General features: G+C 34.0%; 1 protein-coding gene across 4 annotated transcripts in view; it reads right to left on the minus strand.

The window, feature by feature from the left end:
• The window catches only part of LOC140439582 (uncharacterized), a 74,391-nt gene that overhangs the window by 17,381 nt on the left and 29,423 nt on the right, over positions 1-27,587 (minus strand). Inside the window, exons 1-4 of one of the 4 annotated variants that reach the window (XM_072529586.1) lie at positions 23,868-24,051; positions 22,452-22,746; positions 6,697-6,861; positions 4,147-4,343 (exon numbers count right to left, since the gene is read on the minus strand). In XM_072529586.1, the coding sequence (XP_072385687.1) occupies positions 4,147-4,343; positions 6,697-6,861; positions 22,452-22,746; positions 23,868-23,975 (765 nt within the window). In that variant the 5' untranslated portion in view covers positions 23,976-24,051. Of the gene's footprint in view, positions 1-4,146; positions 4,344-6,696; positions 6,862-22,451; positions 22,747-22,959; positions 23,263-23,286; positions 23,825-23,867; positions 24,052-27,587 lie in introns of those variants that run through there. The other 3 variants (XM_072529587.1, XM_072529585.1, XM_072529588.1) reach the window with 3 other exon arrangements.

Raw genomic sequence — 27,587 nt, forward strand, 5'->3', positions numbered from 1 at the left:
CAATAGAATATGCAGTCCATTTAAGACGACAAAGAGACTACTACAGGGTTGCTCCACATCCCCCACCCTGTTCAAAATATTCCTGGAAAAAACCCTGAAACCATGGAAAAGAAAGTGCGAAGGAATGGGTATACCAGTAAGGAACGAATATCTATATACGCTAAGTTTTGCTGACAAATTTTGTGAGACCAAATAGTGATCTCACAAGACGAGGATGACCTCAATTTTATGATGAGAAAACTGGAGCAGGAATATACAAAGAATGGGATGGAAATAAACCTAAAGAAAACTGAATACCTAACAACGGAGAATACAGAAATAAAACAGCTGGAAATAGACGAAGGTAAACAAATCAAAGGAACAGACAAGTATAAGTATTTAGGCTTCATAATATCAAACAAAGGAACAACGGAGGAAGATATAAAAAATAGACTAGGACAAACAAGAGACTGCATACGAAAATTGAACCCGGTACTATGGGATAAGAACATCAGCATGAAAACAAAGAAAAAAATATATAATACCATGACAAGAAGTATCCTCACTTATGGGTGTGAAAATTGGACAATAAATAAGAAAACCAAAAACAAAATAAGAGCAACAGAGATGGAATTCCTAAGGAGAAGCTGCAGGGTAACAAGAAGAGATAGAATAAATAACATGGAGATTAAGAGGAGAATGGGAATGAACTCCGACATAATAGACTACATCGAACAGAAGAGGTTAACCTGGTACGGACATGTCAGAAGAGCAGACCAAAATCGGTGGATAAATAGAATACCAGAGTGGAGCCCGATAGGAAGAAGAAAGAGAGGCAGACCCCGAAGATCTTTCAGAGGTGAAGTGGACGAAGCAATGAGTAGAAGAAACCTACAGGAAGGGGACTGGCTAAACAGGAAAAATTGGAGAAAACGGTTGAGTGAAGGAATACAGTGAAAACTGTGGAAATCCTTGCATATATATATATATATATATATATATATATATATATATATATATATATATATATATATATATATATATATATATATATATATATATATATATGTGAAAGGCCTGCTAGCTACTCCTTTGGAAAACGTCACTCCCAACTCGTGGAAAAATTGCATTACACATAATTAGAGTGGATGTTTCGGTTGAACCTTTAATTGTGTGTGAATAATAGTGATTGCAATAAGTGATCTTCAGACAATAGTTAATATTTTGCTCTTTTGTAGATGTCTAACTACTTTATCAATATTGCCTCTTATTTATGGGTCAAATTAAAATACTTACGTCTTCTATAACTCCTACATATGTTACTAAGTTTTAAAAGCTTCATGTGATCTACTGTTCTTTTCTACTGGTCAGCGTTGTCATGTTTTATTAATAAGATACTTTAACAAGTCCGATATTCTATGACTATTTGACTATATATGTGTCAACTGTCAACAGTGTTGTCGTTAAAACTCGATTATCATTTCTCAGAATTTAGTGCCTACAATTTTGAGACCTCCTACAATATAAGAGAGCAGATTCCAAACCTATATCATCTTATACTAAAATTGGATTTTTTTAAGCAAATAATGTTTCAAACACATTTTGCAAAGTAACTTAGAATTCGCTCCGCGATTGAATGTTATTTTTATCCTTTTATGTACTCAAAAAAGGAAAGCAACTTAATTTGAACATTTTTCTTATCAAAAAACATTTTAACTTCATATATGAGCCCTAACAACTAAATATTTGGACAAACGAAAGTTTATTGAAAACGTTTATCTTTACATCCTTGCTAATTGAATTAAAGAACGAGATCAACAATTCATTAAACTCTATCATTAATAATAAAATATTGAAATGGCTTGGTCTCTATAAACTTTGAATTGCAGTGTTGGCGGTAAAATAAATGAAAATTTTGTATAATATGGTCACAACTAAATGTTCGGAAAATTCAAGAAATTATTATTTTAATATGGGGTTACACATAGGATTTACACAAGTCAGGGTCGAAACTATCCCCCAATTCACCTAATTTACTCCTCAAATCAGCGATGGTTCTCTGGGGATCATTACGCAATTTCTGTCTCACCTTATGCCACAATGTCTCAATAAAATTAATGTCTGGACTGTTCGAAGGCCATGAGAAGACTTTAATGTTATTGTCTCCAAACCATTTTTTAGTTGTTTTAGCTGTATGGCATGCAGCACCGTCCTGTTGGAATATAAAATTCAAGTTCTAGTAGAGATCGTGAGCACTTGGTACAAGACTATTTTTCAAAATTTCTTGATACTTTGCTGTGTTGTATATTCCACCACCTCATATCTTCCTAGACCCGCTGATGACAAGCACCTCCAAATCATAATTCCTTTAAGACAGCTTTTTTGAGGCAATCTTTATGGAATGCTTTATTTTTACTTATGGTAACTTGTTTTCGAAAGTCCCCCACGCAAACATCAAATTTTGATTCGTCACTGTATATGACTCTGGACCAGTCATCAACGGTCCATGAAATCTTCGATCTTGCCAAATTGAATAGGTTTGTTTTTTACTTCTCTGTTAGCACAGGTTTTCTTTCGCCTAAAACATTACGAGTAATGAAAAAATTACGCATTCAATAAAAAATTACGATTCAACCATATAAAAATTGAGTCCAGATTTGTGTATCCATTTTCTGCAGCTCTCCCTTGATATTTTTTCCCGTTTCTGCGGGTCATTGTAAAGTGTTCCGACGCGACGGCCTAATTTTGCAAATTTTCACTAGTAATCGTCGATCCTTATCAGACACAATTCCCGGTCTACCCGAACTTTTGCCTTTAGGTTGTTGACTTCTACTCTCACGATAATGCTTAAGTACGTTCTTCAAAAATTTGTCGTATTTTTTACCCTGGCAGGACATGTTACCAGAGTCAGAGATGGAATATGAATCAAGAAAATTTTAGAATGGAGCTAGACACAATGCTTATCGTAATCGAAGACTTCCTCCAACAAAGTGGTCAGACCACATCAAGCGCATCCAGATCACCTGAATTCAGGGTGCTCAAGAACGGATGCAATGTAATTATTTACGGGAGGCCTATGTTCAGCAGTGGACTCAAAACGGATGATGAATGTCAAAATTATTTATTTTATACACGGTAAATAGATAATTCCGAACATTTCCGAACATTCAGTTGCCACGATATTATGCAATATTTCCGTTTATTTTATCGCCAATACTGCAATTCAAAGTTTATAGAAACCAAGCCATTTCAATATTTTATTATAAATGATGAGTTTGATGTATTGTTGATCTCGTTCTTTAATTCAATAAGCAAGGTTGTGGAAATGAACGTTTTCAATAAATTTTCGTTTGACCAAACATTTAGAAGAATAATTTGCAATCAGTAATGGGTTATATGTACTTATCTATAAGAGAGATAGAGTTGAAACGGGCGATAAGTTTGGAGTCTACTTTATCAGGTCATCAAATTACTGTAGTTAACGGATTATACAAATATATCGAATAAAATCAAATTAGAGTAGTTTGTGCAATTTAAATAACGCAGGTTGAGATTTTAGCCACTGTAAATAAAAGAATATGCACACAACTTGTTTATAATTTTCATAAAATTTTGAACAATATATGTCTACAAACAAATTTTGTAACGACTTCCAGAAATAGACACGACTTCTCAAATAGTAACACCTTATAAACAGAATGGGCTTCCTGACTTACGATCCCACTGCCTTTCTTTCCAGTATAGTAGCAGTTTAAGGTCTCGAAGATATTCGGTAGCAGAGACCCGTGTGTTAGCGATCACAAGGATACATGCTTACAGTGTACTGAGCTGGGAGCTGAGGTCTTCCGAATCAAAACCGATTCGTATACAGCGTGGATAACTGGACTTTCGTCAAGGGAACGAAGGGTTGCTGTTTCCATCCGGGATGAGTATAAGGTTAATCTCCGAAGAACAATAAGGTATTGTTAACAGAATGTTGTTTGTAAATAGTCCAGAAAATAAAAGCTTGTTTTACTTACAACTGCTGAGTTTCTCATTGAGACAAGTCATAACTGTTTTTTACAGACATTTATGAATTATAAAATGATTATATTGCCAATAAGTACTATTTAAATGTATTTCCACAATCTACCCTAATCTGATTTTTCTCGATTGCTCGGTACTTACATGGCAATTAAAATTTTTAAACACTTCTTTAGAACTGGTATGATCAATGTCCTGGCTCTTTTGATTGTCAATAAGTGTATGTTCTATGATATGTTTATTCAGTTCATTTGAATCGTCATATATCTTGTCACACATATTACAAAAGTATCTGTGTTGAATAGTGTGAATTTTAAGGTGCTCTGATAAAGACCATTCATCTGCAAACACAAATATAAAGTACATATTCCTTCCTAACAATATTTAACATTAAATTCATTATTTTTTTTTTAAATGTTCAATAGCCTTAATGATGTTTCAATAAGTTTTATTAATAAGCTGCAATAACTCCAGTGTACAGATCTACCATGACGTGGTGATGGGACCTAAGTCGTCCACACAAAACCTAACAAAACTACGCTACCGAACAGACTAAGGAAGAGTTATGTCTCAACACCGGGACAGAAAACAATATTATAGGACGATTCGAGTGTTTTTACAGAAAACACCGAGACACTTAAGGTATCTCGGCAATGTTTATCCGTAGCTCAAAGAAAGTAGTTCAAGAAGATGAGGGTGGAGGAAGCTGAGGGTCAAGGAAGCTGAGGGTGGATGTAATCTGACGACAAGGTTGTCAAATCACGGAAACACAGCTACTTCTCGAAAGAGAACTGACGTGACATGAGCTGATAAGCGGATTGCGTCTACTAGAAGTACTCCGTACGAGAAAAATTACAAAAAAGGACAAATTTGTAATGTCCTCCCCAAAAGACTGTAGTAGTGGAAGTTAGATAGATAGACAGATTCAATGAGGTGGCTTTTGGCCTGTTTCACTGCGATCTGTTCACATCCATTGTGGTCCTCTAGTCCTAGATTACATTCTCGAGCCTGGCCCTTTTTAAAAGATAAGTTCATTAAAAGGTTCAGTCTAAAAGCTTCAAAATTGGACCTTCCGTGTAGCTCTTTTTCGATCGCTTTTCTTTGCCTAATGTAAAGAACCATACATTGGCCAGGTTGTCGCACTGACACTCTGCTGTTTCTTCCTCTAGGTGACAGAATCTGCATAGATCATCATCTGCCAATCTGATCCTTAAAAACCCATTATAGTGAGATGTTGAGATTATTTTTAAGGTCAAATCAAAGACCACTTATTACACATTATGACATTGCTGAACTATTTGAAAAGGCGTATCTTAAGGTGCAAACTGGGACAATTGCCGTTAATGGCTTCAGAAAGACCGGAATATTTCCTATAAATCGCCATGACTTTAACGAAAGCGATTTTCTTACTGCAAAACAAGAAAATACCGAAAAAGAACAATATATGCAGTAGTTGAAAATATTGCCGACAATAGTGTAGATGAAAATGAATTTGTTGGACTCGAACATATTACACCGATGCCGACCTTTCAAAAACAGACAGGACCTCGAAGGGGTAGGGCACCTGGAAAAGCAGCGATTATTACCTCGTCTCCATACAAAGACGCTTTAAAAACTTTATTAAAAATTCTTCTTCACAACAAGCCAAAACAATAAAGCGGTACTAATGGAATCATTAGATAACCAACAACCATCCTTTAGTTACCAGCATCTACGTAAGACGAAGAAGAAGACAATATTTCAAGATTCCTCTTCAGAATCCGAATCAGTAAGTTTCAAAGACGATTCTTCCGATGATGATGACATGATAGATATTGCAGCAGACAATTCTAAAGAAGAAGATGCTACTTGTTTCTATTGCGATGGAAAATTTTTGGAAGACAGAAAATGAGAGAAGTGGATACAGTACATTGTCTGCAAAGAATGGTGCCATTTAGATTGTTCCGGGTGTGAAACTGATATCTTTATTTGTGAGATTTGCAAAGACAATTAACATGTTTTGTCAAGGGATAGAAAGTATCTAAATCCTAATAAGTTAAAATATAAAAATAAAGAATTTCGTAAAATAGATAGTGTTTTATTTTATATCTTATTTTTTTTATTTAAATGCATATTACTGTGTTCCATATTAGGATCACAGCATATTCCATATTAAGTACATATTCCATATTAGGTGCAAAATTTATCTTTTTCATATGTCACTTTTTGACTATCCCTGTATGCAGATTTTCCTATTTTCAATATTAAAATCTGATATATAAAACATTAATGTGTATTTATGAATAAAGAATCACACATTATTTTAAGAAACAAGAAAAATACAAACCAAATACAAAACGGTATTCCATATATGGCGCACTTCCTCTATGGTTCTTTGTTTTTAAAAATCACACTTAAATGAATAGTGTGTTTAACGTAAGATTAACGTAAGAAAGTACGGCTTGGGCACTAGGAACCAAACATAATATTTGGATAATGAATATTTCCTTTAATCTATCTAAAGTCACTCTATACACCGGAAAGTCCCCAATAGATACTTAAGAGAATATAACTCAAAATAGTAATCGAACAGAGATTTAAAAAATGTTATCAAAGCAGTTGTTATCAACATTTATTCGGGAGTAGATGTGCAACCTGATCATAACCTACTTCTTGCCAATACATTGTTCAAATTTAGAATAAAGACTGACTTACCTTTAAATATATTTTCACAAAATTGGCACTTGTACAACGCATCTAGACTGAAATTATCTGTTGCTTCATCTGAATTACAGGGAACAATATTACCATCACTTTCCCATGATTCTGGTAGACACTGTTCAGCAATGGTTTGGAGACTCTGCATAGTTTCAGCCAGATCTAAACAGAAGAGAAACGATTTTTAAAAAGAATTTTAATCATTATTACGAGTTTTATAGAATATTTTCATTCATTCCAGAATTATTTGGTTTAAAAAAGGCTTGTGGCAGTAAGGATATATATTTTTAGTTTGAAAATTTGTGATATAAGGGCCGCATAGCTCAGGCGGTAGAGAGTCTGACTTCAGAGCCTCGTAAGCGGGAGTGCAACGCGTGCGACGCACGCTAATTATGAATGTTCTTGGGAAAAACACTTTTTTAAAAACTGAACTTCACAATTAAAACTTTAATTTCGACTTACAAAGATTTTAGTAACAACAATAATAATTTAAATCAGACTGAAAAATATTGATTTTAACATGGTGTTTTATAACTTATTAATTGCTGATCTTGCTGTTCAATACGTCGCAATTTAGTCCAGAATGTTCAAGCGGTAGCCCCGTGTTGGAATCCACGTGGTGGAACTTACTGGATGGTAGCGGTCATTGTACTGTAACTACTCCATCCCCTGAAGAAGTTTTGTGAGGGACGAACAGAACTGTTGAGTTGGCCTCTTCTGGAGTTTCGTCGCTAGAGTTGGGTTTTTTGTTGTTTGTTTTATACCTGTAACATATATAGAGGCAGATTATTGTAATAAAGATATATAAAGGAGTCATCCAAAAATGGTTATGGCTATGGTTCCATAATTTCGGGTTAATTGTGTCTAGATGTTCCTCTTCCTTAGAGAGTTCATGCAGTTTGTCTAAGGGGATGTGATCTATCCTTAATGGTTTGAATTTAATCGCTGTTTGAATATCTATGGTCCTTATTTTGGGAAGCATTAGCGGTTGCTCTGGGATGGTTGTCCTTGAATTTATGTAACTCTGGATTGGGGTTTTGAATTCGCATCTGGGCGGAAGATTGATGAGATAGGTTCCTTTTAGGCCCAAAATTTTTGTTGTAGAACATCGAGTTGTAATTTTGGTTGATTCGGGGAATATTCCTATATAGTGGGCATCTGATAATCTTTGAATGATGACATCTCGAGTTTGGACGGGGGTGTATTGGCAAGAAGCTTCTTGGGTGCTCAACTGCAGGATTTGTTTGATACAGTCATCAGTTTTCGTTGCTTCTAGTATTGTTTCCTCTTGGCAAAGATATCTTGTGTCGATTCGGGCACATGGTTCTTCCAAATATTGAAAGGATTTTTCGTTTATGAGGAGATATGGTTCAGGAGGAATGATTGTAGTAGAATTTGCGGTAGGTATAGGAAATAAATGATAATAAGTAAAGGAATCAGGGTGTAGGACAGGAAAATGAAGGATAAATATAATAGTACGGTTTGAATAATAGGCATCTACTTTGATGATGTCGTAGTACTTTAGGATGTCCTCGTCTTCGATGTACACAAGTTGGTCTGCCTTGTGGTGTTCTAGCATTTTATTGATGATCCATTTTATTTCGTCTTTCTTAATCACACTGTTATGGAGAGTGTTTACACGAGAAAAGGTAATGGCTTCTTCTAGGTCATTAAGTAACTGAAGTATAATTTGAAGGGTCAAATTTAATTGGTCCAGAACATTCCTTGCTTGCAAATAATGATTGAAGTCAAAAAAGATTCGTGCTGATATTATTTACTTCTTCTGCTATTATTTCTTGGTTATGTGTTAGTAATGTGATAGTTTCGTTGAACTCTTTTATAATCTTCTTGTTCAAGCTAATGTGACAATTAAGATGATTTATAAGATTTTCCTGATTCGTCTGTAAGGTTTCTATAGCATTGTTGTATTTTTCTGCGTCATCTTGATCTAGATTTCCAGAAATTGCTTTGATAATGCTTCCTATTCCATTAATTAACCCTCTTTCTGTTCTGCTATAGGGGTAAATTGTTGAGAATTTTTCTTGAGCTGATTTTAATTGATATCTAAGAGCTTGGTCGAAATTTTGTAAACTGCTAAAATATGGATGGCTAAGTCCATTTTGAATTGCTGTGGTCACTGCAACGTACTGGGTTTCAATTCTGTCTAATTCTTCCTTTATTGGTAGTAGTTTGAAAAGGTGTATAAAATCGTGTGTACTAGTATGAATCTTTGCTTGTCCCAGGTTGAGGGGAATTATTCCTGGGTTGTCTTTCAGGTCCTTGATCTTCACTTCCTCTCCCGTCGTCAGGGTGATCCTGTGGGGAAGGTTCAGAATTAGTTTTTGATTTAGGTTGGTGTTTTATGTTTTTCTTGTGAACTGTAGTTTTTGATGTTTTTACAGTCACTTCGTTATTTCTTTTTATATGTTTTGCGGAATATCGCGGAAGTAATTTATTTCTGGTAACTGTTTTCCGTGTGTAGATTTTTGTACTTGGTTTATACGTAATAGGGTCTTGTCTCGATTTATTTCTATTTTCAATGACTTTATTTTTATTCTCTTGTATTTGCTGGTTTACTTCCTTATATAATTCCTTTGTTATCTCTCTATGATTTTGGATATAATTGTTCAGTATTACTTTCTGTATGTCAACGTCAAAGGGATCTTTTGCGTCGATATGTCCGTTTAATATGTCGATGGGTCTTAACTTCGTTGCTGAATGTATGGAATTATTGTACCCAATTATAGCGTATAGCATTTGTTCTTTAATCGAGAGCTTTGCTTTGGTGTTCCTTAGGATTCGAAGATGTTCGATTAACGTAGAATGAAATCTCTCAATCATCCAGTTGGATTGCGGATTCTCTGGTGTTGTATAGTGGATTGAGATTTTATGAGAGTCTACAAATTCTTGTATTACTCCATTTTTAAATTCCGTACCATTATCGGCCACTATCATTGTTGGGAGTCCATGATGTGTTATAAAAATCAATAGGGCGTTGAGTACATTGATTGCATTTCCTCCATGTATTGGGTAGGCTTGCCCATACTTCGAAAATGCGTCTATTATGGTTAGAAACTTCTGTCCATCAGCCTGGAATAAATCAATGTGAACTATTTCCAGTGGTTTAGTGGGAGTTGGTGTAACCATAAATTTTGGTTTGGGAGGAAGTTTGTCGTATTTATTTTCTTGACATATATCGCAAAAGTTTATGATATCTTCTATGTCCTTCTTCATATTAGGCCAGTAATATCGTTTTCTTATTTGACTTTCTGTTTCAGCTATTCCTCTATGGTTCGTTTTTCCTTCATGATAGTTTTTTATAATCTCTTTTTGTTGTTCTTCTAGGTTAACATCTTCCAATAAAAGATTGCACTTTACTAAGTCATATGCGTTGTGTTTAAAAGTTTTCCTGATAATTTCGCAAATTTCTGCAAAAATTTCTTCTTCTGCTTCAAATAAAATTGCATACTTCTTTTTCGGGTTGAGGTGTTCCTTAAAAATTTTTATGGTATCAGCTTTTAACTGATCTTTCGACAGCTGGATATGATAACGTCTTTTATTCGGAAAGGTTTGTATAATTGCTGGAGGTCGTGGATTGTAGTTGACGATTTTGACTATAATTTGGTTATTGTAGAAGTTAAGTGGTTTTTCCGAAATAGGTATACCAAGAATTGGATTTTCTACTGCTGTATGTATTGTTTCATTTCCGTCTTCGTCCATGTTTTGATCTTCGTTTTCGACAGTGCCTTCTGGGATGTTTTGATCTTCGTTTTCAACAGTATCTTCTGGGATGTTTTCTGGAATTAATTCTGTTGCTTTTTCTTCTACAATCTCGTCGATTATTCGATCTGCATCTGGATTATTAGTCGTTGACCATCCATCGTCTTCCATGTCTACTAAATCATCAAAGACTTCCTTAATTTGTGAATCGATGTCCTTCGTTTCCTTTGTGTGTATTTCGATTCGAGACAGTGCGTCCGCATTTGTATTAGCTTTGCCTTTTTTGTAAATTACTTCGTAGTCAAATTCTTCTAATTTTAATCTCCAACGTACTAGTTTGGAGTTGGGTTCCTTTAGGGAGAATAGATATTGCAAAGGATGGTGGTCTGAAAGTATTTTAAATTTTCTTCCAAATAGGTAAGGTCGAAAATACTTAGTTGCCCACACCATTGCTAACATTTCCTTTTCTATTGTGGAGTACTTGGTTTCGGTTTCATTTAGTGTCCTGGAAGCAAAGGCAATTGGTTTATCACTGCCAACTGGTCCTTGGGAAAGTACTGCACCGATAGCGAAGTTACTGGCATCTGTTGTGAGGTTAAACGGTTTGGCAAAATCTGGATATTCCAATAATGGCTCATTCATTAATAATTTTCTGCACGTTTCAAAGCATTCTAAGAATTCGGGTGTATGTTCGATCTTTGCATCCTTTTTTAAGCATCTTGTTAGAGGTTTTGTGATTTTTGCGAAGTCTCGAATAAACTTCCTGTAATATCCCAGTAGTCCAAGAAATCCTCTTATTTCTTTCGCTGTTTTCGGTATTGGATATTTTTCTATTGCTTCAATTTTCGCTGGATTCGGTTTTATGCCTTCTTGTGTGACTACGTGTCCTAGAAAATTAACTTGTTTTTTTAAGAATTCGCATTTTTCGACTTGGATTTTTAGTCGGGCTTCTCTTAGTCGTTGAAATACTTTTGTGAGATTTACTATGTGTTCCTGTAGTGATGTTGAATATACTATTACGTCGTCCATATAGACGAGGCATATTTCTCCTTGAAGTCCCTTCAATACGTTGTCCATCATACGTTGGAACGTGGACGGAGCGTTCTTAAGTCCAAAAGTCATTCTTAAATATTCATAGTGTCCATTTTCCATATTAAATGCTGTTTTGGGAATGTCTTCTTCAGCCATCTCGATTTGGTGAAATCCGCTTGCTAACTCGAGGGTCGTAAAATATTGACATCTTCCCAATTTGTCCAAAATATCGCTAATGTGAGGAATTCTGTATCGGTCGTCAATTGTCTTCTCGTTGACCTTTCTATAATCTACCACTATTCTCCACTTTATTTTACCGGATGAATCTGGTTTCTTTGCCACGACCCAAATAGGCGAGGACCATGGCGATTGACTTGGTCGAATGATCCCTTGCTCTAACATTGAAGAGATTTGTTTCTTTACTTCTTCCTTGTGCACATACGGATACCGGTATGATTTCGTATATACAGGTTCTTCATCCTTGGTTCTGATGTGGTGTTTAACTTCGTTCGTAAAGCTGAGAGGAGTGTCTGGTTGGTGAAATATATCGGAGAATTTTCGGCATAGGTGGCGAACTTATTCCTCTTCTTCTTCGTTAAGATGTTCGGTTTTAATTAAGTCGTCGATATCTTGTCTGTAGTCTGGTCCGGAGGTTGTTTCCATGGAATATATATGGATATCTTGAATGTCTATTTTCTTGCTTTCGAGTGGTTCCATAAGAGAAAGATGAATGGGGTCTGACGTGAAGTTGGCAATTTCGGTCCAGGCGAGGTGGTTCTCGGCGTTAGTAAGGGCTTCTCGTACTACGACGCCTTGTACTTTTTGGGTAGGAATAATGATGGTTCCTTTTTCTTCTTTGACAGGAATTTTCACTTGGCTAATAGAATTTGCTTCCAAATGAATGGAATAAAATTGTGTTTTATTTGTTTCGTAATATTTAATGGGGATTGTAGAATCTTTTGTAACTAGAAGCGATTTAGGGAAGTTTAATTGGGCTTCGAAGAGTTTTAGATTGTCGAGGCCAATAAGACCATCGAAAGTTTTGTGAAACTTAAAGAGGTAAAATTTCATTTTGCTGTCAGAATTAAATTCTGAAAATGAAGGAATTTCGGCACAATATTTTTGGGAATAGTTTTGAAAAATTGATGTGACGACAAAGGGTTCATGTTTTATGTAACTTGGAAAATATGAAGAAGCTATTTCTGGATTAAGAAATTACTTTGTGGATCCTGTATCGATTAAAAGTCGTAAAGAAGGCTTAGAGATTTCGATGTAGGGTAGCTCCTTCTTGTCGGGAAATGAATGAAGTTCAATTACGTTCCGATTGCTTCTGGTGGGTCCTCTCGAAAATTTACGTTTTCTTCGTACTCGATTGGTTGATTTTCATATGTATCTTGTAGAAAATTGCCGTAATCAGGTTCGTAGTAATCATTGTAGTTGGCATTCTCTTCTTGCTCATCTCCGTGGCATTGTATATTGTAAAGTTCTTCTACGGTGAATTTTGGCTGCGCCCGGTAATTTGGTGTAAAATTTTGACGGCCTCTGGTTGTGGTTTCTGATATTCCACTCATAGGTGTTGGTCTAGACTGCTTTGACTGTCCGGGTTTGGGTGCCCATACATTTGACTGGTTCTGGGTCCTGAATGCTGGAGGGTTTGAATTTTGTCTAAATTGATCGAAGTTTTGTTGCCGATGTGGTTGCTGAAATTGATTCTGCGGATAGAATTGTCTCATTGGTTGCTGCCATCGTGGAGGTGCAAAATTTGTCTGCTGGTACAATGGTTTCTGGATTTGTACAGGCATCTGCTGTCTCTGAGGTCGGCGTTCTTGATAATTTTCGCTTCTTCCTGATGTTGAAGGTTGATTTATTTGATTTTTTTGAAGATATCGAACATTATTTTCTTCCTGTACGTATTGTATTGCCGTGGCTAAACTTCCTGGTCTCATTGCTCTAATAACAGAGCCCATTGGTTCTCGTAGGCCTGCTAAGAATGTTGTAAGAGCTTGTTGACGGAAAAATTCTTGTTTGCTCCTTTTAATATCGGCATTTATCGTATGTAATTCTAGGTAATTATTAATACAGCTTAAAAGTCCCATGATTTTTTCATAAAAATGCATAATGGATTCTGTTGAGCCTTGTCTTAAATTTACTAGATCCCTTGTAAGCGAATTTTCGTCTCTCTGGTCTCCAAAATTTTGAATTAATGCGTTTTTTATTTCGTCCCAACTTTCGCATCCATATACAGATATAACTTCCTTGGCTCTACCTGTTACTTTACTGATAATACCATGAAGCAAAAATTTGTTTTGTATATTAGCTGCATTAAGTCTGTCATAATAATGGTCTAGAAGTATTGTAGAAACTTTAATAAATTCATGTAATTCATTTGGATTTCCGTCAAAATTTGGAAGAATGCATAAATTTTTAACGTCAAATTGTGGAACTGCCATATTTTAAAAATTTTCAATATAATATATAGTCAATAGTCAAATTGGTATAGTAATTTTCAATAACCAATATATAAATATATAAATCTTAATCTACTTTATTTTCTATCTATTAATCTCTATGTTTATTAATATATAGTATTTATTAAGCTATTCAATTTTGTCTAAATCTGACTCTAAAGTCAATCTAAGGACTTAGAGGAGATATTTTTAAATTACTTTAATCTTTGTGTTAATCTATTCAAATCTTTGTTTTATTTATCTTCTAATTTAGCTCTGATTCAATCTAAGGACTCAGGAGTCTGATTTATTAAGAATTCTTTCAAAATTTAATCTTCTTAATTCTAAGTAATAATAAAATCGCTTACAGGATAAAGACGATGCCGATGTGCATTCCTTTGCTCCTGAAGGCTTCTTCTAACTTCTAATTCCCTCGGGTGAACTCTGCAGACGGTTTCCCTGGGGCTGGTTCTTGGAACAGTGGACAAACACATGAAAGTGACGAGGATCTATAAAGACTCTTCCACTATCCTACTGACTGCGCCAATTATGAATGTTCTTGGGAAAAACACTTTTTTAAAAACTGAACTTCACAATTAAAACTTTTATTTCGACTTACAAAGATTTTAGTAACAACAATAATAATTTAAATCAGACTGAAAAATATTGATTTTAACATGGTGTTTTTATAATTTATTAATTGCTGATCTTGCTGTTCAATACGTCGCAATTTAGTCCAGAATGTTCAAGCGGTAGCCCCGTGTTGGAATCCACGTGGTGGAACTTACTGGATGGTAGCGGTCATTGTACTGTAACTCGCGGGTGCCGCTCCAAAAGAGCGTCGTAAATAAGAAATATTTGTTTAATGAGATATTCATTTTTTATACAATTTTAAATTTTAATTTTTCATGAACACCTGGAAACATCTCAAAGATCAAATATTGTAAATAGGTAAAAAGAAATAAAACAAGACTTACTCACAATCAATTTAATTTTACTACCAAAACGACCGGTTTCGCTTACTACAATTTGTTAAGCATCTTCAGGTCTAACGGTACCAGGTAAATTAAATGGTGCCGGTACAAGAATTATTAATTAATGATTTGTAAAACATAGTTCATATTGTAACTATTTGACAATTAGCGGGGAAGTTCTTGAGGGGAGAGATATTGTAATTGTTTGTTAAATGAAAAGGATGTTTTATATTAATTAAATTATTAAAAGTTATTTACATTTATTCCATAGATATATTTTAGAGAAGTGTGTTAATTTATTGAAGTTTTATTAAAAGGATAGTTATATGACAATGAATGAAGGTTGATGTATATTGATGAGGGTGTGCAATTACTTTAACTTGTAATTATCAAATTTTAATAAATTGAATTTGGTTTCTGTTTTGGCTGAAAATTGTGTGAAGTCAAATATATTAAAATTAAAATAAATAAGGACAATCAAAGACACTTGGGGACAAACAGAACACAATCAAAAAGACAAAACAGACATTAATTTAAAAGGGGGCACTTAGTGGTACTGTCTAGTCTTATTTTATTTCTTTTTTACCTATTTGAAATGGACTCACACAGGCAACACATTAATGATCAAATATTGTGTTATTATTAAAAAAATCATTAAAATCCTATTTTATATTTGGTGTTAATAATTACTACCATTATTTTATTTTTGATTGAAACTTTCGTGGTTTTTCCTGTCGGAACTAAAACATTTACCGGTATAAATTAAAACAACAGAAGACGTTTGCGCGTTTGTCAATCAGTTGATACTTAATATTCAGACAAGAAAGCGGGAAGATAATTACGTAGCAGAAAAATTAGACGCATCTTGTGAGTGGTGGAGAAAATATTTGAGGATCTTTTTTATTTGTTTTTATTTTTCAGCAATAAAGTGTTCCGTGGCATAAAACTTCAGAATTAAATTAGCAATTAATTCATAGCAGTTCACTTTTCTGGTTTCAACGCTTTTGGCTGATATCTCGGTTTTTCGGGGGATGAGTTTTGCGCTAGGGGGATGATGTGATAATTATTGGGGATTGATCAATGTACCAATCAACAGCAATTAATTAGCAATAAAATATTCCGTCAAGATGGGCCCTGTACCCCTTTCCTTGTCGAGATATAGCTATGGCTTTATCGTAAAGTTAGCATACCCACTGCTTCTCAGAAATGGCTACATCAATAAATTTTTTCTTTCCGTAATAAATTAGCAATAAATTATTATGTTGGTCTGAATTCGGCCTTAAAAAATGGATATGCTAACTGTACAGACATTAAATTAAGTGAATATACTACCCTTTCCAAATATTCCTGATTGTCTGAAATGGTGATGTCAAAGAGCAGGTTAGGTTATCAAAACAAACAAAAGTTTGCTGTTTTATTTTTTTTTTTGAAAGCATATTAAAAATAATATTGTGCGTAATAGTTAATTCGGTTATTGCTTTTTATATTTCATACCGCAAAAAACCGAGTATTGTTGAAATATTTTAAGGTAAAATTTTGAGGTTATAATGACCAATAATTGTAGCGCTTGTTCCCATGTTCCCAAGATCTTGGTACTGATGAAAAGCAAATAATAGCATCTGACAGTTGCCGTTCAAGGTCATTGCAGAAAAATGCTCTGGCTTGTCCACATCCGAGATACGGGCAATTGTTTTGCAGAAACGTCTACTTATATACTTTTGCGCTACCTGTTGTGATGCATTTAAGAGTGTTCCTATGTTTGTACGAAGATTTGCCAAGCTGGAAGAAGAAATCACCAGTCCCAAAAAAAAAATCTCACCACCTGTCGCAATTCACAGACAACAGCCAATTCGGTTTTTTATGAAGTACAACAACGTATAGATAGAGCTCAAAATATTATCAGGATATACCGTATAGATCGGCTCAAAAGCCGATTCCATTAGCTATGACATATCTCAGGTGTGTGAGGTCTTTCGTTAACTTGGCTTACAATAAGAGGCATCCTCTATATCACATGTTATCCGAGTTGAGAGACGTTTTCCGAGTCCATGAGAGCAGCCCAAAATCGCAAGAGATGGAGAGAATTGACCGCATTGTAGGAAATCACGATCCTCAGCAATGAGGAAACGACAAGAGAGAGATCCGAGTTGGCAAAGTGTCCAGTTACAATCAAGCTAGACCAGTCAAAGTTATATGTAATGCTAACACGGTGAAATTGGCTGTTAGGTCTAGTAATAAGCTTCGAAATAGTATTTATAGAATCTCTAAGGATCAAACTAATATGGAACAAGACGCTTACAAGGCAGCTAAAAAGGAACTAGAGGAAAGAAAATCTACTGATGATGAAAATCTATGCATTAGGTACCGCAGTGGTGTTCTTACAGTTTGTGAAGTTAAACGATAAAAAAACTGTTAATGGGAAGAATACTAGTTGGAGGCACTTGTACAAAGATATCCGAGATCCTGAAAAATATTTCCTGCTGCTTGTACAATATAATTATTTTAGTGGAGAGTAACTTGAATGATAACATAACTGATTGTGAAATTAAATGTGATGGTTTTAGTATCTACATATGTGATAGATCCCAGAGAACTAGTGCAAAGTTGAGTGGCGGTGGTGTACTAGTCTTTGCTAACAACAAGTTAAAATCACAAACCATTAGTATTTGTGAAGATCAGGTTGAGCAAATATATCTTATGAAGTCAAGTTTGTGGTCGGTGGTTTTTACATACCTCCACAATCACCTCGCCAAGTATACAACTGGAACTGTCAAACTGTGGAAAATGTGGTTCTGCAATACTCAGCACAGGACATCTATGTTTTCAGTGATTACAATCTTCCCAATGCATCATGGAAGAATGATGAGTTTGGAGTAAGGGTGCATTGTCCTGAAGGTGATCCAGCTGTGAATATTACTCAAGCCTTTGGTTTTTTAAAATTGTATCAACATAATAATATTCCCAATAATTGTAATGTCTTTTTGGATTTGATTTTTTCTAATCTTAGGGAGCTAAATATCTTAAAAGCAAGTGATCCCCTTGTAGATCCTAGCATCCATCATGTGGGTTATGAATGTTGCTTAAATCTGGATGTGAAAGAAACAAATAGAAATAAGTTGGTTTAGATGAGTTGTTTTATGATTTTCGGAATGGCGATTACATTGCGTTTAACAACTTCCTTGCTTCCATAGACTGGCAGGTGTGTATGGTTAATGATATTGATGTTGCTACAAAATTATTCTATGAAGTTCTCTCCATAGGAATTGCTTACTTTGTGCCATTGAAGAAATATACAACTTCAACTTTTCTCAAGTGGTTCTCTGCTGATCTTAGAAGACTGACTCTGGAGAAAAAATATGTTCACTATATTTATGTTAATAATCGTTCTGATGATGACTATATTAGATTTTCCCACCTAAGAGCTGAATGTAAACACCTGTCTGAAATTTGCTTCAGCAACTATATTAAAGGTAACGGCTAAGTAATGATTTGGAAGTACATCAATGATAAGCAATCTAGTCATAATCTACCTAACTCCTTATTTTATCAAGTCCAATCTGCAACAAATGGTCAAGACATAGCTAATTTATTTATGAACTTCTTCCAAACAGTGTATTCACCAAATAACAACAACCTTTACATACCTATCCATCCATTAAATAGCAACTTTAGTACAAATATTTGTCCTTCTAAGATTACTTGGCTGATATTTTTAATGGCATAAATGAACTGCCCAATAAGCTTACTGCTAGTCCAGATGGAGTGCCTAATTTTTTATTAAAAAAGTGTGTCTGTACCCTTGTAATGCCATTTGTTATATTGTTTAATAGATCTCTGAAAATCTCTATGTTTCCTTCTTCATGGAAAGAAAGTTATGTTGTTCCTATATTTAAAAATGGTCAGAAAGAAAATATTTGAAAATGATCGCAGCATATGTATACAATCTGAAATCCCTAAGCTCTTTGACTGTCTTACAGCAAAGCAACTTCCTTGGTTATGTAAAGGCTGAATATCTCAATCACAAGATGGTTTTCATAGCAAAAATTCCACTGCAACAAACTTGGTTTGCTATCAATCTGATATATTATCTTATATGGAAGACAGGAAACAGGTAGATGCAATATACAGAGATTTTTCCAAAGCATTTGATTGTGTAGATCACCAAATACTTTTGGGCAAATTAATTAATGTAGGCTATCATGTCAGGTTTGGTGAATGGATTAAAAACTCTACATCTGGGAGAAGTCAAAGAGTCAAGATATGTTGTCATCTGTTTGACAGTATCTCAGTAACATCTGGAATTCCTCAAGGAGGCCACACATCTCCACTTCTTTTTAATATCTTCATTAACAACATCACTTCCTGTTTCCTAAATAGCAAATGTCTAATGTTGGCAGATAACTTAAAATTTTGAAAAGTTATAAATAGCTTAAAAGATCAAGCCTTGCTACAAGATGACTTAGACCAACTACAAAATTGGTGCAATCAGAACAAGCTTCACTTAAATGTAAAAAATGTTGTTTTATAAGTTTTTCTCGTAAATTCAATAGAATTGGAACAAGCTATACTATTAATTAATCAACCACTGAATTATGTTTCTTCTATTCGGGATTTGGGTGTTATTTTTGATGAGAAGCTTACTTTCTGTGAGAACAGAAACTCCTATTTCAATAAAGGCATCTAATCTTCTTGGTTTCATTGTTAGGAATTGCAAGTATTTCTTCATTTATTCAACAAGATTAGTATATTGTTGCTTAGTTAGAACTATTTTGGAATACTGTTCAGTTATTTGGTCACCCTATTTTCAGGACAATATTGATACCATAGAAAGAGTCCAGCATAAATTTTTGAGATATTGTGCTTACCATGTCCACACTACTATTGAAAATCATGATTATTCCTGTATCGAACAACAATTATCTTTACCCTCACTCAAGAACCTTCGTGATATGTCAGGAGTTATATTTATATATAAGATCATACATGGATATATTGATTGTCCAAACCTGTTAACACAGATTAATTTAATGTTCCCATCAAGCTCTATGTTATTACAATGTTTTCGATATTCCTTTCCACAGAACAACCTATGGTATTCACAACCCATTGGATAGTTACATATGGTCATTAAATTCTCTCGATTTTGATATGTTCAATATAAATCAGTTAAAAAGATCTCTTGCTTTGTGATATGTATATTGGGATTGTTGAATTTTGTTCTTGGTATATTTTGTTTGTTTGTTTTGGTATGTAAGATTTTTTTCAACTTCAAACTGGACCGAGTGTGGCAGCAGAAAGTATAAATATTTTCAAAATAATTTCAGATGGTAAATGGTCATGTTAATAAAACAATTTAATAAACTGAATGGTTGGAATAAACAATCAATGTACCTTGCCTGCCTTATAAGCAGTGTTCTCAGAAGATGCTGATAGGCTAAAATAAATGATAAGGGGCTCATTTTCATGATTGTTTTTATCAATGCAAAATAAGTTTTAAAAAAATATTGGATAAATTAGGTGAAAAGAAGTGTACAGGTATGGTTTTATAAATGTGAAAAAAGTCACAGTTTGGAATAAAAATTCAAACATTTATATCCCAAAATAGCTCAATTTAAGAAATATATACATGTTTCATAAAATTTCATCCTGGAATTAATATATTATATGAACCATAGATGGTAATTTTTAGTATACAGTTTAACATAGCCTTCTGCTATCCAAAAGATGATATTTATTCCTTAAGTGATAAAACACTGCTGGTGTTATTGCTATAAATAAGAAATTAGCCACAGGGAACTTAGCAAGCGAAGAAAGAAATAGCATTCTGGTTAATCTGAGAACTAAAACTTGTCAAGAAATTTATTTAAAATAAACAGGAACTTTCTATCTACAAATCCATGTAGAATCTTATATATAAATATAGCTCCTGACATATCACCACGGTTCTTGAGTGAGGGTAAAGATAATTGTTGTTCGATATGGGAATAATCATGATCAATAGTAGTGTGGACATGTAAGCACAATATTTTAACAATTGTTGCTGGACTCTTTCTATGGTATTAATATTGTTCTGAAAATAGGGTGACCAAATACCTGAACAGTATTCCAAAATAGTTCTAACTAAGCAACAATATACTAATCTTTTTGAATCAATGGAGAAATACTTGCAATTCCTAGTAACAAAAACCAAGAAGTTTGGATGCCTTTAACGAAAGAGTTTATGTGCTCACAGAAAGTAAGCTCCTCATTAAAAATAACACCAAAATCCCTAATAGAAGAAACATAATTCAGTGGCTGATTATTAATAGTATAGCTTGTTCCAATTCTATTGGCTTTACGCGAAAAACTTATAAAACATTTTTTACATATAAGTGGAGTTTGTTCTGATTGCACCAATTTTGTAGGAGGTCTAAGTCATCTTGTAGCAAGGCTTGATCTTTTAAGCTATCTATAACTTTCCAACATTTCTTCAAAAAGTTCATTACTATTCAATTACCCTGATTTTATCTTCGTGAAACTGTACATATTACAGTATTACAAAATATAAACATTTATATTAAAAAATATTCGAATGAACATGAGAATCTGAAGGTAGACAACCATACCTACAAATATGCCTCCACTTTCCCCTACCTAGGCTCAATAATAAATGACAACAACAACATCAGTCAAGAAATACAAGCACGGATTCTTAGCGGTAATAAGTGCTTTTATGCATACAAAGACTTAATGAAAAGTAAGTTACTGAATCGTGAGTCTAAGCTGAGAATCTACAAAACAGTAATTAGACCAGTGGTCACATATGGATGTGAAACGTGGACCCTCTCAACCACTGATGAAAATCAACTGAGAATATTTGAGCGCAAAATACTAAGGAAGATATTTGGACCAACCCAATGCAGCGATAGTTCGTGGAGAATTAAAATGAACCACGAGCTGGATGAACTAATGCCGAGCGCAGATATTGTCAGATTTGTAAAATCACAAAGACTAAACTGGCTTGGTCACCTAGAAAGAATGCCAGATAATCGAGCTGTAAAAGTAATCCAGAGATGGAAGCCCCAAGGAAACAGAACAAGAGGAAGGCCCCGTAAAAGATGGATAGACGACGTAGAGAGGGATCTTAAAACCATGAACATCAGGCAGTGGCGAAGGAAAGTATCCGACAGGGCAGAATGGAAGAACATTGTTAAGCAGGCCAAGACTCACAAAGGGTTGTAGCGCCATTAGAAGAAGAAGAAGAAGAAGATATTAAAAAATATTAGAGATTTTAAAGTTAAAAATAGTTTCATTGTCACACTTGACATATTATATTGCACATACTATGTAAACAACATAACAAATGTGAAAGTTTTATAATGAACAAACAATACAAAAAATAAGCCTGCACAATTAATCTTGAATAAAAAGGTTAAAAATAAGAAAAAGAAAAATGTGAAGAAACGTAATATGATTGAACACAATAAACCAATTTGTTCCATTTAAGGAAGTGCATAAATAGAAATAGTTTTGTTGTTTTGACTGCCAACCTGCCCTAGTAAAGATATTAAAAAATGAATATAAAGTGAAAAAACATTACCTGTGCTAGTATTCTGATTTGTAAAAGTTTCAACAAAGGAATGTGTAGTGGCATCATTAAAGATATCTTGAAATAAAGAACTCTGTTGTAGAACTTCACTTGTACTAAATAAATCACTCTTTACTTCATTAATGAGATTTTCAGTAGGCAAAGCAATTGGTTGTAAGTTAATGCTTAAATAACTTCTCAATGTCATGTCAGATTTTTCACAGAGTTGTTTAAATGTATAGGCCCTATTTACACTTTGTAGACATTGGGTACATATCTGATTAGGTAAACCATCTCCTTGTATAACCTAAAATGGTTTTTAAATATCACTAAAAATAAATGGTATTGTTTTTTAAATAAAAAAATTCCCTGGAAAATTCAATTTAGACATAATATACATCAACATTTCCACACATACTATATGGCTAGATGTGCAACCATTCCCTTAGCCGTAATATCTACCTTTGATCAAAAATCAAAGAAATTCTGGTCAAGAATTAAGAGAATATATTTACTTAACTATGAGATTGATTTTTGTGTGGATTATTGCATTCCAATAATTCCTGTAAAAATTTAAAATAAGTATATGATTGTAATTATTTGGTCTCTTTTCCAAACAGGGGAGATGCAGGACTTGTAGATGCATTGGCCTGTTTTAGTTTGTGAAATTTGCATCTAGATTTTGTCTTTGATATCGTGCAGTAATTCATGAATTCTTAACTTGACATTAACAATTATGTCCTCAACCAGTAGTGTGCTTGATGTAACAGCAGTGTTCTCCTTCATATAAACCACTCACTCCTCATGTTGTCAGTTCCTGTTCTGAGAAATTGGCACTTTTTCTTACCATATTGTTCATTCTGAAAATTGGGTTGAACTTCTAAAAACTATCAACTTTGTTTTTCTGTCTCTCTGATAAGGAAGCCATAGTCATTTCCATAGTTTTGGCACTGAGACATACACTAATACCATGGGATTAATTTTAATTGTAAAAAAGAGGGTGGGTATATAAACATTGGTGGCTGTCAACATTACGAAAATATAAAAATTCATCCCAGACTGCTGAACTGGACCAACTGAAAGATCCCGGAACAAATATGGAGACTAAAAATGCACAAATACTTCAGAAAGCTCATCACTGATCAATTGAAGCTACAGAATATATTTACGACCGGTGCATCATTGCCTTTGGTAATACTGCCGCAGTTGTATACGAAACGTTTGAAACATAAATGCTGGATCAGGGCCTCCAATCCCATAGTAAACATTACAAAACACCGGCTGAGAAAACATACATTCCACACAATTATCTTTCTATTCTTGACATTTTTGGATTCATTAGTTTTCACTGTACTTTTGTTTTCTTATCATATTTTGTTATATACTTGTCAGTAACTGATGTGTTAACGGAGAGAAAAATGCAATTACCTGTATAGCAGAACAAGACATTAACATATTAGCAACACAAGCTTCAAATAAAGGTTTCAAATTTGCTTTTTCTAAAAGGCAAGTCCTACAAATTTTATTAAATTTCATTTTTAAAAACTATTTGTTTTTAACATGTTTACTATTTTTGGCATTATAAATTATTCTTCTTCTTCTTTTTTAAAATAAACTATAAACTCAACCTATTTTTTTCTCCTTCTTCTTATCTATTGGCTTGCGGCTTGCATATGTGCATTTGCCAGCGCATTTTTGGGTACACTGTATTTGTCTTGCTCAGCTCTTGGCAATAAAATTGTACAGTGTAGATTTATTTCTGAAAATAATTATATTTATCAAATATGTTACAATATTCAGATTTTGTTTCACTTCAAACTTTATCTCATATCAAAGAATATAGACGCTTACTCATATGGTATGTGTATTCCTTGTGAGGGAGTTAGTTTTTAACGAATTACAACAGAGGAAAATAAACTTTTCTGGCTCCAGGGCAAGGCAGAGTGTCACAGAGCATTCCACTTCACACAGGGAGTTGCCTCGTACAGATACCCAGGAATAGGAAGATTAAAAAAGAAATATTTGACTATTTATATTACATTTGTTTATGGAAAGAAATTTGTTTATTATATCCATCTGATTTGGGTTAATATTTTTTAATATGTCAGTCATATTTGCATCTATTTGTAGTCCCGTTTTTTATCATTTCAGTAATGAAGTCATAATTATTCTTCTTCTGCTGTCCCGATCGGAGGTTGGATATCATCATCACTATCTTTACTCTATCTACTGCTGCTCTGAAGAGTTCTACAGAACTGCATTTAAACCAGTCCCTTAAATTCTTCAACCATGAAACTCTCCTTCTTCCTATACTCATTCCTCCTCTTATCTTTCCCTGTATTATCAGCCTTAGCAGTTCATATCGCTGTCCTCTTATTACGTGTCCCAGATATTGTAACTTTCTTATTTTTATTGTGTTTATTATTTCGCATTCTTTGTCCATTTCTCGCAATACTTCCGTGCTAGTTTTCTTCTGTGTCCATGCTACTCTAAACATCCTCCTGTAACACCGCATTTCAAAGGACTGTAACTTATTTATGTATTCTTGCTTTAATGTCCAGCTTTCAAGTCCATATTGCAGTATCGAAAACACGTAGCACCTCAGTGCTCGTACTCTCAGTTCTAATCTAAGGTCTTTGTTGCAGAGAATTGTTTTCATTTTTACAAACGCATTTCTTGCTATTTCTATCGTTGCTCTTATTTCGGTTGTTTGATCATTATTGTCTGAAATCCTAGGTAATTGTATTTATCAACCCTTTCTATCGGTATATTTCCCAAATGTATGTTTGTTGGTGTATTTGTTTTCTTTGTTATTATCATGTATTTGGTGTTTTTTATATTCATTTTTAGTCCATATTTTTCACAGAAACTGTTTGTTTTGTTTAGCAGTAATTGGAGTTGTTCAGCAGAGCTTGCCATAATCACGGTGTCATCTGCATTTCTTATGATGTTAATAGATCTTCCGTTAATTATTATTCCTTCACTTTGAGATAGTAATGCTTCTTCAAAAATGGCCTCACTATATACATTACATAGTAATGGGGACATAATACATCCCTACCTAACTCCTCTCCTGATTTCAATTTCTGGACTGGGTTCGTTATCTATTACGATTAGTGCTCTTTGATTCCAGTAGAGGTTTGTTATTATTCGTAAGTCCCTATGGTCTATGTTTTTGGTCTTTACAATTTGGACTAATTTTTCATGTCTTAGGTACTTTGTCAAATGCTTTTTCAAAATCAACGTAACAAACATGCACATCAACATTCATATCCATGCATCTTTGAGCTAACATATTAAAAGCAAATAACGCTTCTCTGGTTCCTAGTCCGTTTCTGAACCCAAACTAACTATCATAAATCCTTCTTCCAGTTTTTTATTTATACGACCATGTATTATTTTTAGGAATAATTTGAGAATGTGACTTATTAGTGATATTGTTCTGTATTCACTGCAATATTTAGCGTTTGCATTTTTAGGGATAGCACAAAAGGTGGAGAGTAACCATTGTTTCGGTATGTGTCCTGTTTTGTATACTGAGTTAAATAAGTCTACTATAATGTCTAAGGTTTCATCATTTATGCATTTTAAGGTTTCTATAGGAATTTGGTCTGGAGCTACTGCTTTACCATTTTTGCTGTTTTTTAATGCCGTTTTAATTTCTTCTTTTAATATCTAAAACCATATCCTCTTCTACTTCTATCTCCATCTGTTCTGTTCTATTGTCTTTGAACAGTTCATTGATGTATTCTGTCCATCTTTTTAATTTGGCGTTAGTATTCAACACAAGTTTCCCATTAGCATCTTTCAGTATTCCCGGTTTTCTTGTTCTATTGTGGTGAGTTATTTCTTTCATTTTTTGATGTGTGTTAAAACTATCATGTCTTTTCTGGCATTTTTCTATTTCCGCGCATTGTTCTTTCGCCATAATTATTGGATTTACGAATTGGGCAGTGAATAAAAATATGGTCTAGATCCATGGTACAATGAATACAATGTGTTCATTGTACCATGGTCTAGATCCTCTAGTTGTCCGCATTCACAAAAAGGATATGGGCTTGCATTGATGCGGAACAGGTTAGCAGTAAATAATGGATGGCCAGTACGTAATCTGATTGTTTGTTAAATGTCTTCTGTCGATAAAATGAAAGGATTTGAACCAAGGATTTACCTTTTGTTTGGAATGTTGATTTCCAAAATTGTTTTGAGATTTTTTAATTTTGTTTTTTATGTGGAGTAAGATGTCATTTTTATATTGAGTGGTATGTTTAATGAGCTTCCCACTTTTGTCAACAAGTCAACATGTACCATTATGGCCCGGGATCCATGCCAAACTAAGATTAAAGTTGTTATTGGATTCAACTAGTAGCTTTTTATTTTCTAGAGAAAGATAGTCAGCTTTGGCATCTATGCTTTTACGTTTTAGCTTATCAATTGCACTTTTGGAGTCACTAAAAATTATACAGTTGTATAATTTTATTTTAATGCAGGTATTGATACCTTGGTTAATAGCCATAATTTCTGCATTACAGATAGTAATAAGGGGAGGAAGTTTAGTGGAAAAACTAAAGTCAATTTTAGGAATGTAGAGGCCAAGACCTATTCTAACTGAACCATCCTTGTCAGTGGATCTTGAGGCATCTGTATATACAAAGATGTCCTTTTCCAGAGAGTCTGTTTCTGCTCTAAATGCTACATTGTTGAGAAGGTGATTGGGTTGAATATATTTTTTTAAGTTAAGCGAGATTGTCAGGGTGTGATAATAAAGAGTTTTCTCATCAATTTTGAAACAAGTATATCGTATATATATCGGATCTATAAAGTGTATCTTTGAATGGAAGAGCGTAGGCGCAAAATTTCGAGCCAATGTTTTTAAATGCATGAATTTTTTTCGAATTCTGAGAAAACTAATTAATATTTTTGAAAAATTTAAACGCAGAATGAAAGATTACATTATTACAGAGGGCCAAAAGTCCCTTAGAATAAACAAAAAGTTTCTTTTGAATCAGTTATTTGAAATTAAAAATCACTTAAATTTCTCTTAAATAATAATCTTTCATTTTGCGTTTAAATTTTTCAAAAATACTTATTAGTTTTCTCAGGATTCGAAAAAAATGAATGCATTTAAAAAGCATTGGCCCGAAATTT

Source organism: Diabrotica undecimpunctata, chromosome 4 (genome assembly GCF_040954645.1).
Source record: "Diabrotica undecimpunctata isolate CICGRU chromosome 4, icDiaUnde3, whole genome shotgun sequence".
Lineage (NCBI taxonomy): Eukaryota > Metazoa > Arthropoda > Insecta > Coleoptera > Chrysomelidae > Diabrotica > Diabrotica undecimpunctata.